The 17,571-nt window shown below is 41.9% G+C and overlaps 1 protein-coding gene across 2 annotated transcripts in view; it reads right to left on the bottom strand.

The window, feature by feature from the left end:
• The window catches only part of acot7 (acyl-CoA thioesterase 7), a 53,822-nt gene that overhangs the window by 28,669 nt on the left and 7,582 nt on the right, over positions 1 to 17,571 (bottom strand). For both annotated transcript variants that reach the window (XM_070969408.1, XM_070969407.1), the window contains exons 3-6: positions 15,302 to 15,458; positions 5,360 to 5,451; positions 4,931 to 5,045; positions 4,199 to 4,285 (exon numbers count right to left, since the gene is read on the bottom strand). In XM_070969408.1, the coding sequence (XP_070825509.1) occupies positions 4,199 to 4,285; positions 4,931 to 5,045; positions 5,360 to 5,451; positions 15,302 to 15,458 (451 nt within the window). The remainder of the gene's footprint in view (positions 1 to 4,198; positions 4,286 to 4,930; positions 5,046 to 5,359; positions 5,452 to 15,301; positions 15,459 to 17,571) is intronic.

Here is a 17,571-nt window from a genome sequence, read left to right as displayed (position 1 = left end):
GTTTATCATATGAGGAGCAGTTGCACAGTCACAGGCCTGGACCCCACAACATCTGGCGTTGTAAATATTTGGGGCATTTAATGTTTTTAACATAATGTGCAGAATTTTCTTGTTTTCTACTGCCAAGCAGCACATGTCTGATGGATCAATGCTGACTCCACAAATGTGATCCAATCCCCACAAAAAATCAAAAGTCGCGTTCAAATCACAGCAATATCTTCTCTCCGACTCCTGGTGGTATGCAGTTGCACATGGAGTTTCGGTTTTGTGTGACCAGTTTTTGAGAATCCTGTCCCTAAAGTCCTGCTGCCACTGAACTATATGTGGACAAAGGGAACTGACTATGATGCTCAAGGCATTGAAAAGTCACATTTAATAACAGCAGCTGCTCATGAATCTCTGAGACGGATAACTCAGAACCTTGAGAAACGATGTGCATGGCTTGATACCACTCAAGGTAAGGGAGAAGATATGTTCTGTTGTGATTAACAGGGTGTGTGCCCACACAACGCAGTGGGATCACGTTCGAGTGTCCACATTGATGGTATTACGCTGACACAACTGTATTAGCCCGCATTAACGTCAGTCACATTATTGTCAAATCTCTGGCTGGATGGACATGGTGTCGCATTTTCGCTCTGCTATTACCATCTGCTGTCAGTCAGTCAGGATTTGTAAATGGATTATTTAATAAGACCTAAAGAGATGCTGTTTTATAAAGAAAATACAGAATTGTTTGGAAGGTGCATACAGTATGCATCCACTGTGTCCCTTCACAACATGAACATGCATGTGTGCTCTTGAACGTCCATGTGTCTGTGCATGTGCTGCATGTCTCCTTAGGGTCAAGCTAATGTCCACCAAACAAAGGGACAGGAAGTGAATAGACATAGTCACTGTCGTGTAGAAGTCAGTTAGCTTGTCTCCAACAAGAGTGTGGCGATTGGGGGGGGGGGGGGAGGGGTGAGAGAGAAGAAGACACAGTAGGAGGGAAACAGAGAGAGGGAGAGCACCCTGGCTGCCTGACCTGACTCGGTTATGTAAACAAAATAAGTGTAGTGAAAGCAGCAGCAGTGAACAACAGGGAACATTGCCTAATGAGCAATGGCATGTACAGAGAGAGAGCGGTGGCGTGCGTGTGTGTGTGTGTGTGTGTGTGTGTGTGTGTGTGTGTGCGTGTGTGTGTGTTTGTATTCTAAATGACCTGCATGCTTGTCCCACATTTGATTTTTAATTGGACAGATTTCTCAGCGAACTCTCCAAATTAAAAAGGCAACCATGACACGTGCACTATTTAGCTGCCCCCCCACCCCCCCACCCCCGTCCTATCCTGTCTCCTTTTCACTGCCTCTATTTCTCTGTCAACATCTCTCTTCTGTTTTGCTTCCTTACTATCTGGTGTCTCTCCAATGGCCTCTTTACATAGCTGACCTCAATAGAAATGGCAGTATGAGGCAGGAATACCCTGCCAGAAACAATATACCTCAGCTGATAAAAAGCATCTGTTCTGTGCTGATAAAATGTCGGATTTGTTACAAACGCAGCCAGGAAGGCCTTCTGTGAGGGTTTGCTGTTTTATGTTTTTTGGGACATCAGATAACTTAGTTACGGATAGTTAAACCATCAAATCTGTACATTTGATCCATAAATTAACTGTTTATCTCTCTTTCAATCGCAGTTTGCTGCTTCCTGCACAGTTTGTGTGCTTTTTAAACTTTGTTTTTTGGAATCTGGATGAAATCTAGTAGGGGAAAAAGGTCTTGGGAGAAAAAACAAGAAGACATCAGGAAGCTCAGTAAAAAAGGAAAATATTTTGGATTTTGATGTACACAGAGTGGTCCAATTAAAGGGTTTTCGGAACGTGTGGAAAAGTAGTAATATTCTCAATTTTGCAAGCAAGAAGCAATTACCGTAAATACTTTTTTTGAAAGTGCCACCCAAATTAAAATAGTTTTTCTACTTACAGATGATTCAACAGGACCGGTCAGAAATTTTAATTTGACAATCAATGGCAGGACAATTTAAGACGCTGAGTCGTCTAGCTTGTCAGCAGAGCACAGAATTGGAAATGGCATCAGCACCATAAATTTCCTGTTACAAAGACTTTCTCTTTCCCATTTGTTGCTCTAGATGTCTATTTTCTGCTTTGTCCTTGTCATTCTGTTGTTCACTATTACAGCCATGCTCATAACAGCACAGAGTGCTGTCAATGCAAGTCACTCAGAACTACAACAATCCGAGCAGTTATTTTCGAAACGCAACAGTGCGCACACGCACACACACACACACACACACACACACACACACACACACACACACACAAATAAAGAACAATAACTCACTACAACCCCAAGCAATCACATCCAAAAGCTGAGACATTACAGAACCTAACAAGACACTTTTACTCTTACATCCTTCATCCATTCACTTAGGAGAACATAAGTACTAAAAGCCATAAAAATTCTCTCTCAAGGATTTTTCATTTTGTATTAAATTCAGTGTTTCTTCTTCTGTGCCTCTGCTGTGATGCCACAGGACACGCTGTGCCAAAGTACCAAATGGAGGTTAACTCCAAAAGCTATGAAACTGGGAGGAACCTTGCCAGAGATTCATAAGCAAACCGCTGAAGGTGGAATAGATTGAATAATGTCAATACTGTAAACACATGCAAACAAACCAAATATATAGTCTGTATATAACAAACTGTATATATGAGCGTGAAATGTTTGATCACTCATCATAGATATTTCTTAATCCTTGCCTCAACTTCTGTGGATATATTGCTTCTTCTATAAACCTCTCTCCCTTCAGCTCCTCTCTATTTGTTTTCAGCTGAAGGTGTCTCTGCTTCATCCTCTTCCCTGCAAGATCTCCATACTGCACAGAGGCCGTGGATGGTCACGTCTCTCCCTGCTTTGAATACCGAACAGCCTGATGCTGTTCATGAACTCTTTTTGTTTCACATGTGAGAATGACAAAGAAATCTGACAGATACTGAAGATTAAGTGGCAGAGAGTGACATGGAAACGATGGGCTCTGAGGCAGCTTGTAAGCAGCTGTTACTACTGAATCAATCAGTCATTTGAACTTCAGTAAAACTAAATAAAGCAGATGTACAATCTGCATTGATCTGAACATTAAGGTATCAAATAAATTTAAGGTCACCGCCCTGTGCTTCAGTTAAATCGGTGTATTTGACAGTTGAGTTACACATGCAGGTGTGTAACACTAATATTTTCATTTTCAGGTGATTAAAGCAGGATCAGCCGCTATGGTGTGTAAGGAACAGACACCAACAGTATGCATGTGGCCATGTACAAAGGCTGGTGAGTCTGAATAGAGGCCTCTGCCATGAAAAGGTAAATGCAGACACAGACTGTTTGGATTTATTAGATGAAGAACTGCTTCCTCTTTTGTTAGCATTCAGGTTTTCGAGCACTCCTCAGTGCTTTATGGAAAATGTGTCCAGTTTCTAATATCAACCATTCCTTGTTTTTGAACACTTTGATCTTCAGTGAAAGCTGAATTATTTTTTTTACCACCAGGGGGCAGAAAAACTTCAGAACAAGGTCTCAGAAACACAGCCCTGGGTTAACCAAGTGCTACCCATATGGCTTCTCAAAATCAGGGCTGAACAGCAAGTCAATCCAGACCCAGTCCACATGTCAGTGATCGTTAACAGGCTGCCAGCAGGCTGCATCCTCCGCATATATTAATGAATTCAGAAAATGCATGCATATAACATTACTCACCAGTGGAAGAGGTCCAGGCCACCCTGACAGTGATTATTGATTAGCTCGCCAACTACTGGAAATGAGCCACAAAGTCTGCAATTCATAGTTCACCTGATCTACAGATTATTCTCCAAGACGACCTCTGTACACCGTGGACCCACCACTCTGCTCTAAAGGTGATTGACTTTCTTCACCTGTCACTGGTTTATCTCAGCACTCTGCTTTGTCCCACAGGGCAGAACGAGTAAGCTCAGCTTGTCAGAGCTCGTTTCCTGACTGGTGATGAGAGCCACTGGACTCAACCATAAAGTGCTTGGCAGTGGAAATCTAAACAATTATCTGAGTGGCTAAAAGCTTGGCAACGTGGTATGGCAACTTTCTGGCATTAAGACAGAAAGCCAATTGTCCACCCAATGACCGGCTCAACAGCCAAAATGGAAATGAAAAAAAACAGTGAGACTCACCTCCATGAACGTAGTTGTCGAGTGTGCAGTCAGAAGGGCCCACCAAATGGATCAGACTGGACTGGCTGAAGCCAACTGTATGTTGTTCTGCAATGCAAATATACACAACGATAAAAATGTGGGAAAAAAATATTTCTTACATTGAAAAACTGGCTATTGTGTATTTTGCTCAAACAAGCCAGCACAAAAAAACATGCTGCTGTACTCTTCCCTGGAAAAAATCCCTCTACTGACATGCAGCCTACTAATAAAGCTAACATACCTTTCATAAGATCCTCTGCATTTGAGTAAACATGACAAAACAGAGAATCAGTTATCAGTTTTACTGATGATGATTGAATACATTTACAGAGAAAGTATCCACCTTTCATTTTACCAGAAAGAAAATCTAATTTATATGAATGTCCAAACCAACCATTTAGACATATTCTGCAATTTTCAGAGGCAGCTTAAAATAAAATGTCTTGCACTGAAGAGAGTATTTGCTTTTGACTTCATGCTGTAATTCATTATCGCAGCACTGCAACTACTTACAATGAAAAATGGATAATAATAGGTCTGTGCAGTGCCTCTCTGTTAAGTGGAGGTGTTACCGTATTTGCAGGCATCATTTTCAAGTTTTTCAACATCGTCTAACCCTAAACCTAAAGAACATCATCTAAACTTCAGATTCCTGTTGTGCTTTAACTGCATGTTAGGATTTAATTTGAGGCCTTTAGGGTTGGATGTTACCTGGGTTGGGTGGAAGTGGCACCACCTCTTCAATCCTCGCTTTGGTCTCCAGTCGCTCCATCCTCTGAGCCTCATAGCGCTTTTTGCCCTCCTCCTCCTGCTCTGCACTGGCATACTATAGACAGAACATATTAAGTATGAACACATGCACAGGTGTACACACACACACCTTTCTCTGCATGGATGCATGCACTGTAAGTCAAGAATCTCATCACACTGACAATCTAGACAATAAAGGCAAGTGAGACGGACTTTTCACACTGTTAAATATGAATATTTTTTTTCTTGACCAGATGGCCTCTCTCATGGATTCCCTCTCCTTCACTTCTAGTCATGTCATATCTGATAGATATGAAGGGACAGAGTCGGATAGAGACAGAGAGAAGCTGACAGGTTCATGAAGGTCAGAGCAACCACGTTTCCATGTACCTTGATGGGCGGCACCTCCATGATCTTGTCAACATTCTGCAGAGAGCAGGGGACGTACCACAGCGCTGCCCTGTTGGCCAGCTTTTTGGCACCTGCATTCACAGAGAAAAGGTTGAATTGTACAGCTGTCTTCCACCAAACAAACTGACGCCATTCTCTCAGAGTTTTGTGACTAACCCAATGAGCAAGAAGTTTTGACATGTTCTTTAAAATAAAACAACAATGGAGCAAACAATTTTGAATTAGCTGTTGTCAAAACACGACACTTTTATTAACACCCCAATAAAAACCAGTCCAGTTTTTTTTAACAAATCCAGACGCGCTGCCTGAAGATTAGCCTTTCTTCTGCAAACAAAGGAGCAGAAAACAAATGAGGTCTTCAAAGACAAGTCTGTTCAGAAAGACACATGCTTACATTCGCTAAACTCAGTCCCTCGGTTAGTGCAAGGTTTAGCATAATCCCTAAGTCCTGAACTTCCTGCATTTTCAAGTAGTGATTATAAAATGGATGAAATATAACAACGGCAACTCACTCTTTAAATTCTCTGGACAAATATTAACATTACATGTAGTTTTTGTCAGTGAGATGCCAGTCTGTGGGTGAAAATAAGACGACTGAATAATTCCATAATATCTGGCTCAGTTATCATTTCAGTGCACCATCTCTCTTTCAGTCCTGCAAAAAATGATCAAGAATACATGTGGGTGTTAATAATCTTGATGATAGCTTCAGTTCTGATCCTGCAAGTAAGGTCTGATGGAGAAAAGTGACCATCTATGAGTGACAAGCATGTTCCTAGTAAATAATGCCCATTATTACAGTGTTTAGCACTCCTTTGGAAATAATGAGCAATTATTTGAGTTGTTTAGCTGTGTAGATATTAGATATTTAAACTCTTTCTGGATAGCATATCTTATTATTTGTCTCTTGTGCAAGTATCTTCACTGAAACGTTTCATCCTTTGGATTCTGTCATCTTGTGAATCCCTAACTAAAACCATCTTCATCATCAATGAGTCAAGTGCACGTGTGAGTCTTCCTGTGAGTAAATACATGATCTGATATGTTCGCATACTTCCATGTGCAACGGTGCATGAAAGCTTTTGGTGGTTGGTGGCTGTAGCATAAGCTCTGCCTTCCTACAGTAAGTTAACAAGGAGAAGATCAGAAGGCAAAACTCATAGAAATCACATCTCATTGCAATCAGGCAGAGAGGTTGCCATAGTGATATGTGTTCTATTCTGCCTACACTTTTTCGCTTAATTTGCTAAAAAAAAGGGGGGGGGGGGCTATTTTGAGGTCTTGTTGTTATAAAACACAAGAGAGGCACACAGATTAGAAGACAACGTGGAGCCAGCAGGTTCAAATCAAATCACCGTCTTAAAGTCTTAAAGGCTATTGCATGTGGCTGCGTTATCTGATGAACTAATGGTGTTCATATTCAGATTCATGTTTTTTAATGCTATGTCATTAAAGTACTGTTTTCCTTAATCCAATAAAAAAAAATCTTTAACTGCTTTGCACATGTTTTTGCTATACTTGTATCAAATACATAGAAACTTACAGCTCTGTAAGCGTGCACTGACATCCGCATGGACATAATAATAGGACAGCTCATAAATGTAAAATTACCTGATGAAAATGAAGAATTGTGACATTAGTGTGTGTGTGTGTGTGTGTGTGTGTGTGTGTGTGTGTGTGTGTGTGTGTGTGTGTGTGTGCGTGTGTGCGTGTGTGCGTGCGTGCATGCACTGTCAGAGGGAGGTTAACTCCAGACGGAGACTTCACAGAACAAGTTAAGAGGAGAGAGTGGGAGCAGTGGCTTATAGTAGGCTACTCTTGGGGAATAACATTTGCATTTTACACCCCAGTTAAAGCTGTGCAGACAGCCAGGCCGCGTTGTCATGCCGACCGCGCTTCTCTCTTCCTCCTCTGATTGGCTCCCGCCCTTGCCAGCAACCAGGAAGTTGCCCACAGGAGAGAGAGGCACATTTACATATCCTTGACTCTACCAAGACTGAGCAAGTACAGTCTATTATTAGCTCCTGCTGGACCTTTTATGTGAACTGTGTTTAGGATGGAGGGAGGAAGAGGAGGAGGAGTGAGAGAAGGACAGAGGGTGAAGTGCTGGAATGAACTGGCCGGCTGAAAACCATTCCCAGTCCGACTGATGACCTTTTTGACCAGAATGCAAGGAGGGAGCAGGCTTTGAATTTCAAATCCCTGTGCATCAAATGAAGACAATGTCAGTGTCTGACCATGTCATCGCCCAGACTGCATCCCTTTTACCTTCACAGTATGCCTGTAAAAACAGCACGATTTACTCCTCATGAAGTGTGAGACAGACCACAGCTATGACTTACAGCTCGCGACTACATGCAGAATATTATCTTGATTCAATGCATCTTGTTTGTAAAACACCTGCAGAAAAACACTGATCAATACAGAGGTCCAGGTTTCTCATGTGTGTTGGTTTCTACGTCATTACAGCGCAGCCAATTCAGTCGCAATGGAGGGCTAGCAGGAAGGACAGCTGGCTTACTTAGTAATGAATTAGTGAATAGGAAGGGTTTGGCTGCATCCACCCTGAACACAAGCTTCACAAATCTGCCCACTCAAATTTCCACACTTAGTGGCACTGTGCTCAATAATAAACTGGCTAATAGCACAGTGACTTTGAGCGTGGTTTTTCAAGTTCATCTGGAGGCAGCTTTAGAACGAGGAGCTCCATGACTGTAAAAGGACACTCTGGCAGCAATGATGACAGACAAATAGCACCTGGCAGAGGAAGGGCCTTTTTTTATTGATGGTGTATTGGTGCAATAGTGTATTCAGTACATGAATGTGCAAGAAGACAACTGAAAGTGAGAGGAAGGATATTGCATAGCAGGCAATCCGACTAGCAACACTTTGCTGATTTTACCGGCATATATTATGAGCAAACAGAAAGGATTTTGTATAAGCGGTAATAAAAAATACTGACGCAAACATAGCAACAATGGAAGCCACAGGCTCAGAGAGTGGTAGTCTGGTTTGTCTACTCCAAAACCTTCAACTTTCAGCTGATTGAGGGACAAAATCCAGCAAATCAGGTATTAACTACAAAAGAAACAGCACCAGTAGCTGTGGAGGAGCAGCCTTAGGCCCTGTTTACACCTGGACAGCTCTAAGTGCAGCTGTGAATGCACTGAGGACGCTTTGAAGACACATCGAGATCAGATCGCTCAGACCACATGCGAAGGTGATCTGGGCCACATTTGGCCACATTCTTTTAGCAGTGTGTACGAGAACACGCTCTGCACCGGGACTGCCTACGACTGACATCCTCCGCATGAGTGGAAGTATGTACTCATTTGTAATATCAAAGTGCAAAACAAGAAGGCACAACAAAAATGGATGCCCAAAGCAGTCCAGTACGAAGCAGGAATTATTTCAAAACTCAAGCTCAAGGATAAGACTTCAACCGTGGAAAATGTAAGTTTTGACCTTTTTTGTGTTGCTTTATTGTTAATTTGCAGGTTAGCCTGTTGAACATTCTGTGGCTAATGTGGCTATTGTAGGCCCACACACTGGAGCATATATGATGTTAACACTGAGGGACAGTCATGAGAAATAACCAGAGTAGTAGCTTGGATGTGGGTAACTGTGGTCGGATCACCCAAGATGCATATTAAAGCCACGTGTAAACCGGACCTTAGACCAACAGACACACTGTGCTTTTTTTTGCTTTTTTTTTAAATTAGAGTCTGTTTGACTTCTGATTTAAGTACTCAAATGGGTACTTAAGTGGGGAAACATTCTCCAGCACTGCTTATGCATCATCCATCATGACCCTTTCATCTATGTTTAAGGCATCAATCATTATTTCATTCCATCTTTCAAGCACATTTTTTGTTCTCAAAGACAGTCCCGAATCCCAGTCTGCACTACCCTAAGATCTTTAATCTCTCAGCTAGCTTTTCCTTTCCTCCTCTTGTTTCCCTCTCTTTCTTTCTCCAGAATCTCTTTCCTTTTCCATCCATCCATTTCTTTCACCTCAAGCAGTTTCACTTGATTTATCGCCGTATTTTACTCGTTCACCCCTCTGCTCTCCCCTTCGACTCTTACCCACTACCCGTCATTCTTCCTCTGAACAAAAAACTCCCTTATTTTCTTTTCTCCCCCCTGAACAGCCTCTTCCAGGCTCAGAGACAGTGCAGCAAGGATCGTTCTTTGTGCTTGATCCCCATGATCAAAACCACAGATTTTCCATTGTGCTGAGCCAAGACTCCATTACGTATAAATACACTACAGCCCCACTGTGGGATGTTATAGCCTGATGGGAATAGATGAAATAGTGCCAGGAGTAAAGCTTTAGGATGGAGCATTTTGGCTAAAAGGGAATCTCCAATGCTCAATTTAAGCCTTAAGGTATATTCTGAGCATCTCTTTACTTAAAAAAAAACCCATAACTAAGAGATCTAATGGTGACGCAAAAAGCTGCTGCACAGTTGATGGATTGCACATAAACATAGTTTTGTATTGCACTCAAACAGCCTTTAATTTGTTGTAGTTGTCTGTCCTGTTACAGACCGCAGATATGCCCTCAGGAAATTCTTCTGTGCTCCAAAAGTCAAACCAACCATACTTAATTGTTAAGTCTTAAGAGTATGTTTCTGTTTTACATCTTTTATTCAGTGTTTAAATTTAGATTTCATACACTTTACATTGTGAAAAATGACATCTTATTTCTCCTGCTGTGGGACTAATTTGAAATTTGAAATTTTTAAAATAACTAATCATGTGCAATGAGCTCAACATAATATGTTAATATGACAATACACTATATTGATCGTGTGTGTGTGTGTGTGTGTGTGTGTGTGTGTGTGTGTGTGTGTGTGTGTGTTTGTAGTACTCTTTTCAGTAGTTGTGTGACTCTTCAGGATCATGGAAGGAACTGTCACGCGTACTTTAAGCCTCAGCCCACAATGCAACGCTCTCATCTCTGTCTGTGCATGTGTGTGTGTTGAGGAGGCACAATCTGCCTGTGCTGTGTTTATGCAAATATGTGCCTGAGTGTGCATGCAATACAAGCATTATTACCTCTTTCGTGTACATGTGTTTGTTCCAAGTGTGGCTGCAGATCGCTGTGCCTGTGTGTGCACAAATGCCTGATTATGCCTCTGTGTGTGTGTGTGTGTGTGTGTGTGTGTGTGTGTGTGTGTGTGTGTGTGCCTGTGCACATTTAGTTCTCTAAAGCCAATCAATGGATATCATGCAGGATCTGTGTGTGTGTGTGTGTGTGTGTGTGTGTGTGTGTGTGTGTGTGTGTGTGTGTGTGTGTGTGTGTGTGTGTGTGTGTGTGACTGCATTCAGTTTTCTAGGTATGTATGTGTATCTTAATGCATGTTTGTACATACATGGGTATATGCAAATCTGTGTGTGCCAATGTGTGTCGGTCTGTGTGTGAGTGCGCATGTGTGTACGTTAGTGCGCATGTGCGATCCCCCCAGCGGGGACAATCATCACGGCTCGTGCCCACAGTAGGCAGCCTTCCCCTGGGGGGCCGTGACTGAGGCCTGCCTGACGAGATGCTGCCTGACTGAGTGTGGAACCTGGATGCTTGCCTCCTCCCCCAACACACACACACACACACACACACACACACACACACACACACACGGAATAAACATGAATGCATAAATACAAAGATGCATGCGCGCACAGTGTAATATAAATACTGTTGCAGTATACAGTACAAGGTGCATGCATATAGAAAAAAGCTGCAAAAGCACATACTGCTGCACAAACACAGACCCTCCAATGTATGTACACAAAGGTGCATATAAACAGAAACCAAATCTGCAAGTCTGCAACCATACAGTAAGATTGCTTCTTCTGTGTTCCTGTTCAAGCCATCCTGCAATTCTTTTGTCTGGGAAAAGATCTAGCCAGGAACGTGTAAAACCCTGCCAGTCCTGCCTCAGTATGAGACTTCTTTTAGAAAGAAGGAAAGTGTGTGTGCTCAGTGTGCATCTGTGTGGGTGTGAGGATGCGTAGGTGTGTGACTTTTTCTATGCAGAATGTGTCAGCATGTGCTTATCGGGCTCTGTATGCACGCAGGTTGTCTGTACACAACCGCATGAGTGTGTAAGTATGTGTTGGGTCCGTGCATGCGTCGTAGCATGTGTGCAGGTACATCCACTTGGCGTCCGTGTCTGACTGGGCCACAGTGTGTGAGGCCTGACGCTAAGCCGACATGACAGAAGCAAATAATGTCTGCTCCCGTTATCTTCTCTTCCCCCTCGGCCCCGCAGGAACCTTTTAAAGGGCCAAACACTGATGAAAACCCACACACATACACATGCACACGCATGCATGTATACAGTACAGCACACCCACTGTGCTTATACATACTGTGTGACGCATGTGCACCAAGCAAATACACATCCAGAAAATTATACGTCTAAATGCAAGGTGCAAAGAGAAACACACACATGTCACATAACTGCTCTCTCAGTTCTTTACATATGAATGAACTCCTGCACAAATCCACCATCTAAAACCTAAATATGCACACAAAGCAAAACATGCGCTCGATCATTTATTTATACAGGCCCACATACTGAATAAGAATGGACAATTCTTTTGAGGTTTGGATAAAAATAAATCCATTAAAACACACAGACATCCATACGTTTGTGTGGATAACAGCTGGGTCAACTCAAATGCACACACACAAATGCACACAATTTAAACAAATGTGACCTACTTCCTATAGCTACAGTATGACCTCATAGACCACCAAGGTGCTGTCTTTCCTCTGGCTCTCTTTTTAATGTCGAGGCTGCCTGTATTTCTGATGTCAGGACATGAAATAATCCGCTCACAGTACACAGTACTGCAATATAATCGTTTTACACTGCTATTCTGATTAATCTTTCCTAGATTACAATAAATAGTTAGCACGTGTTGTACTTTTTGTTAGACTGACACATGATGCCGTTACGTACTGTCTGAATCAGGGTGATGGCAGAGTTGGTATATACAGTATCATTTGGCCAATAAAGTGAGCAAATCTCATCAGAGATGTTGTGTTTGGCCCACGCAGCCTCCAGAGAGCTCAACAGCAAAGTACAAAGCTACACCCACACTGGCCTGACACTGAGTCTACCCTGAGACTTGATTTGTTATTGCTTCCTTTTAGTTAGAAATGCACAGCTGTGCACTTCTTAACTATGAACAGCACTGAAAATGTTGGAAAAACGTATCATTCTCTGAAAAACAAACATATTAATGAATTGTGGAACTGAGAACTAGCTGCATCTGTTTTATTTAATGTTTTATTTAATTTATTACAAAATAATGTACAATCCCTTGTGAAATAAAATGCTAATACGGTGAGAATGTATGCTCATTTAGTTTTTAATAAGTTCAAAGTTAAAGTAGGAGCTCTTGGCAAAACAAAGACAGACTACTTCTGTTTCTAACGTTGTTTTCGTCCAATATGTTGCCCATGTTATGATATGTTACCAAGATTATCACTGCACCGAGGGTGAGGCTGCCTTAACTGTACTCTGTCCATCAGCTCTCTTCCTGATCTCCCGTCCTCGGGGTCCTTCCTGACAGGCCATGTACTGGCTGTCCGTGCCGATGCCTGTATATATGTTCGCTGCTCTCCACCTGTCATCTCATATCTCTGCCTCCGCCTCCGTCAACCTGCTTCCAGCCCAGCAACCAGCCAACCAACCAGTACAAGCCTGTTGCTAGGGCAACGGCTGTCTAGGGGATACTTCTTTTGTTTCTCACACCCCCTTTCCTTCATCCTTCCTTCTGTCTTTTCCCTACTCTCACTCTGTCTTCCTCTGTCATTCCCTCTGCTATCTTTTTGCCCATCAATATGTCCGTCTGCCTCTCTCCTCACATCTGTCTCGCTACTTTTCACTCCCTCATCCTGTCTCTTTCTCTGTCTCTCTTTACCCCCTTCAAGGCAAACAGGTTGCACTGATGTTACACTACCTTCTAACAATAAATTCATTAAAAAATTAAGAAAAGCACAAAATGAGGTTTCCTTTGTAGCATATCAAGAAACTCCCCCATGCCACTCAAACTCATTCATAACCAGAATTATTATGGTTTATCTTATGTGTCTGCACGTGTGTTAAGGTACAGACGTCATCTCTCCCACTCTGACATGAATTCATGCAGTGACAGTACGATCAGCACATTACATTTGGTTGTTACAGACAGTGTGTGCTGTGGCTGTTGCCACTGGCATTTAAAGGGTCGGAGATAACGCTAGGTCAGCTCAATGTGATCCACCCTGCGTCTTTACTCAAGGGACTCAATGGGCAGTGTGTGTGTTTGTCTATAAGCCTGCATAAATACATGTGTGTTCACTCTTTTATGTGTACATAGTGCACATTTAAGAAGCACTTATCTTAATAATAAACAAGAATTACAGACTGGAAACCAACATGGCTCTTAGTGTCTATTCCCCTGTCACAGCTTGTAATGCAGCACCTCATGAAAACTGTGCTCGTCTTTAATGCTACTCAGAGCTGTTACTTATTGTGTGCTGCCCTCTGCCGATCAAACAACAGAACAACACAGGGAGGTCTTTTTTTTCACCAGACAAAGGGTGATTTTTCCAGTTACAAAACTGACAAGAACACAAACAAAAAAGGTGGATAGTAGGTAAAGTGACGTAATAAAAAAGTGTACTGTACTACATATGATATCAATGGTAATAAGTAACTGAATTAGATCAATGATTCAACAGCAGCTTAATAGCATTTAAGAGCCAACATACAGCCAAATTCATGCTTTAAAATTTGTGCATTACAGTGAGATAAAGAGTAAGTACTCTGATAACCTGCAGCCATTCTGTACATGACAAAAATGTAATAAGATCGAATAAGAAACTATGGGTGGATGCAGCATTATCAGGGCAACAGCAGTCTGCAAACAGATGATAAAGAACAGGTGCAAATATGAGGATATGAAGTTTCATGCAGCTGGGTGTGAAATCTGGTGGAGCAGAGGTGTGGGCACTGACTATGTAATCTCCTGTCAACTTCACTGTCTACACACCAATAAGAGGGACAAAGCAGGAAGACATTTTGACACGTCTCAGTGGGAAAAGTTCATGTCGAAATGCTGAACTGAATGATGGCTGAAATGCGCTAAGCTGCTTCGCTTTCTGGTCCTGGTATTGTGCACGCTGACACACTGTCACACCGTCATGTTTGACTGGGACACGTGAATAGAACAGAGCCATTGTTATTACACTCAGTTTGACATCAGTTTTTTCTAACTGATGTCAAACTGAGTGTTATCAGATGCACACCTGGCAGGTGACAGGTGCAATGGAAAACAAACATCATCTTAATTAGAACTCAAAGATAAATTATATTGTAGAATATTTTGCCCAGACAAGGATAACAAGAAAAAACTTCTGCAGTATGAAAGAGCTGTCAAATATATACGTTTACATTAATACTGCAATACCTACATACACAGTGTTTGTTTCTGTCACTGTAGGTAACTGAACATTGCATGAGTCTCACTAATCTCTATCACAGACGAACTGACAGCATATCTGCTGTCGCATTAATGAATACAACATGACTACTACTAACAAGTGTTTTTGTGTGTGTGTGTGTGTGTGTGTGTGTGTGTGTGTGTGTGTGTGTGTGTGTATCCTTGTGTGCACCTGAATGTCTGTCATTCCTTTCCCTCGTCTGGAGCGATGCGGGTGAGAATGAGGCTAAAGGTGAACGCTGCTGCACAGGTGAGGTGAGCAGTGATAACTTTCTATTACTTCTATAAACAACAGACTTCAATTGTCCGCCTACAATGAAATGTTTCAACATATTATCGGACATATTAAAGCAATCCCTGGACTTTATTAAGTACGTGCTTGGGGTAAAAGTATCAAGTGCCAACATCACAATTAGTCACCTGTGAGGATGTTTTCAGCCATGACTTTGACCTGCACCTCCAGTGAGTGCTTGGAGGTGTAAGTGATCTCAGCGGTGACCTGGACGACCTCGCCAATGTACACGGGGGACAAGAACTCTGTCTTCTCCACCCGAACCAGAACTGCCAAACAGCGGTCCTTGAGAGGAGAAACAGCAAACTTAAAACTTACATAAATAAAAAACATACATTCACAACATTTAAGAAAAAGTGAGTTTTTAAGATGGAACTAAGTGAACAACGACTTTCATCCAGGGTGTCTGCAGGTTTGAACAAGTGCAATTTTAGACTATTTTAGACCTTTTTTAGACCATCGTGGATTAAATTTAAGACCTTCACGAGGTATTAAAAATAAGAAAAAACAGACCCAGATTGCATTCAAATGACAACATTTATTGTCATTGAAACAAACATGGAGCCAAGAGACTACAGCAAGCAACATTTTCAGTTATTTTTTTTTTTACATTTAATAATTTTGTATGTGTTTTTAATACCTGTCATAATGTAAATATGAACATTATAGCTCAATGGACAGGACAGTAGATCTAAGCCTGCTCTATGACACACGTCTTTTTATTGCATTTGGACACATTTAGTATTTTTTATGAATTTCTAGTTTCTAATGCACTGACTTTCCCACTTGTTTCTGTGTGTTTGCCATAAAGTCTGTAATAAAAACGCTCTTAAAATATTGGAGCGGCTGGCTTGACCACGCCAAAACGAGAGACGGCTGGCGTGACCGCAGTTACAAATCGCACCCTGAATATATGTACAGATAAAATGCAGTATGTACAGATTAATATACTATTTACAGATTTAATGCAGTTATTTACAGCTTCATCGTTTGTGTCGAGCCCATTAGGTCGCGTATATCATTTGAAGCATCATTTGTGGATGTGCCTGCCACCGGATAGAACTGGGCAATTCCACGAGACTCACGTGCTGCTTTCAGAGAGGCCTGGTGTTTACTGGATTTAACGTGGAAATCGAGTGCCTTCACTCCCAGGGTCCCGAGCTTCAGTGCTCTTTTGCACAACGTGCAGTGCGCCTCAGTGTCATTGTCAGGAACACGTTTGAGCCAGTCTGCAAAATCCTGTCGTTCGAGCCAGCAATTATTAAATCTGCACTTGCCCATTTCTTGTGTTTTGTCCAGCTGCCATTCGTCTCGGGTACATTACTTGACAACTATTCGCGCCTCGCTCCAATATCCTGTGACGACCTCACATCTGTAGTTTTATTGTGCATTCCGCTAACAGTGAGTTCCGCTAACAGAACTACAAGGACCATAAGCCACCGTAACAAAAAAAACTGAACGGCGTGGGTAATGGACGGGAATTGGAAGCAAGAATAATAATTTTTACATTTATCCTACATCGATATTTTGCACTGTAACCTAGGTCTTAAATTACCCAAATGAGATTTTAGACTTACAATGCAAAATATCTCTGTATTTTAGACTTTTTTAGGCCTAAAATTGAAAATGTCTATTTTTAGACTTTTTTAGACTCCGCGGACACCCTGTTCATCACTCTCTACTGATAACGGCACAGTAAGCAACAGTATCAATAAGCACTAGCAGCTGTGTTCGAAAACATTTGACCTTAATGTCTCCGGTGCCACAGCACAGAGCCGCTAATCAGACAAGTTTAAAGGTACCGTGATGTCTGTCAAAGATAAATACAAAATGCAAACAAAATGTGTGCGACTGCAATCAGCCTAAAGGGATTGGTGGTGACAGAGGGAACTCAGACATTCGGCGCAGATGTGACAGTGAGTACTTTGCAGCTGATTATGATAAGACATTTCCTTTGTAACTCAGTGTTTTCCTGGTTCAAGTGTAACTTGGGCTGAGCAATTGTTGAAAACTGTTCTGCTTCATTGTGGGCTGTCAGGAATTTAAAATTCTTCTAAATCATTTGATCACAGTCACCAGGATAAAATCCTGCTCATCCAAACTCTGAACTTGCTTCTCCTACAGAATATTAGTGTAAAGGGAGGTCATCCAAAAATCTGTGATTTTACTGTTTTTATCACCTGCATCGCCCTGTATGTATGAAAGGTTTTATACAAATTAAGTACTGACTGACTGACTGACTGGAAACTTTCACCTACATGTAATATCCTCCTGAGACCAAGCCTATTCATTTATGTCCTCTGTAGTGGACATTTGGTTTTGGTCTATATCTTTTGACTCCTTTGAGCTGCCCTACTGAGTCCTGGTGTGCTCAGTAGAGGACATCCTGGCCTTTCCA

The sequence above is a fragment of the Chaetodon trifascialis genome, chromosome 8 (assembly GCF_039877785.1).
Source record: "Chaetodon trifascialis isolate fChaTrf1 chromosome 8, fChaTrf1.hap1, whole genome shotgun sequence".
NCBI lineage: Eukaryota > Metazoa > Chordata > Actinopteri > Chaetodontiformes > Chaetodontidae > Chaetodon > Chaetodon trifascialis.
The sequence above is the reverse complement of the archived record's forward strand: the minus strand, read 5'-3'. Positions and strand labels throughout refer to the sequence as shown.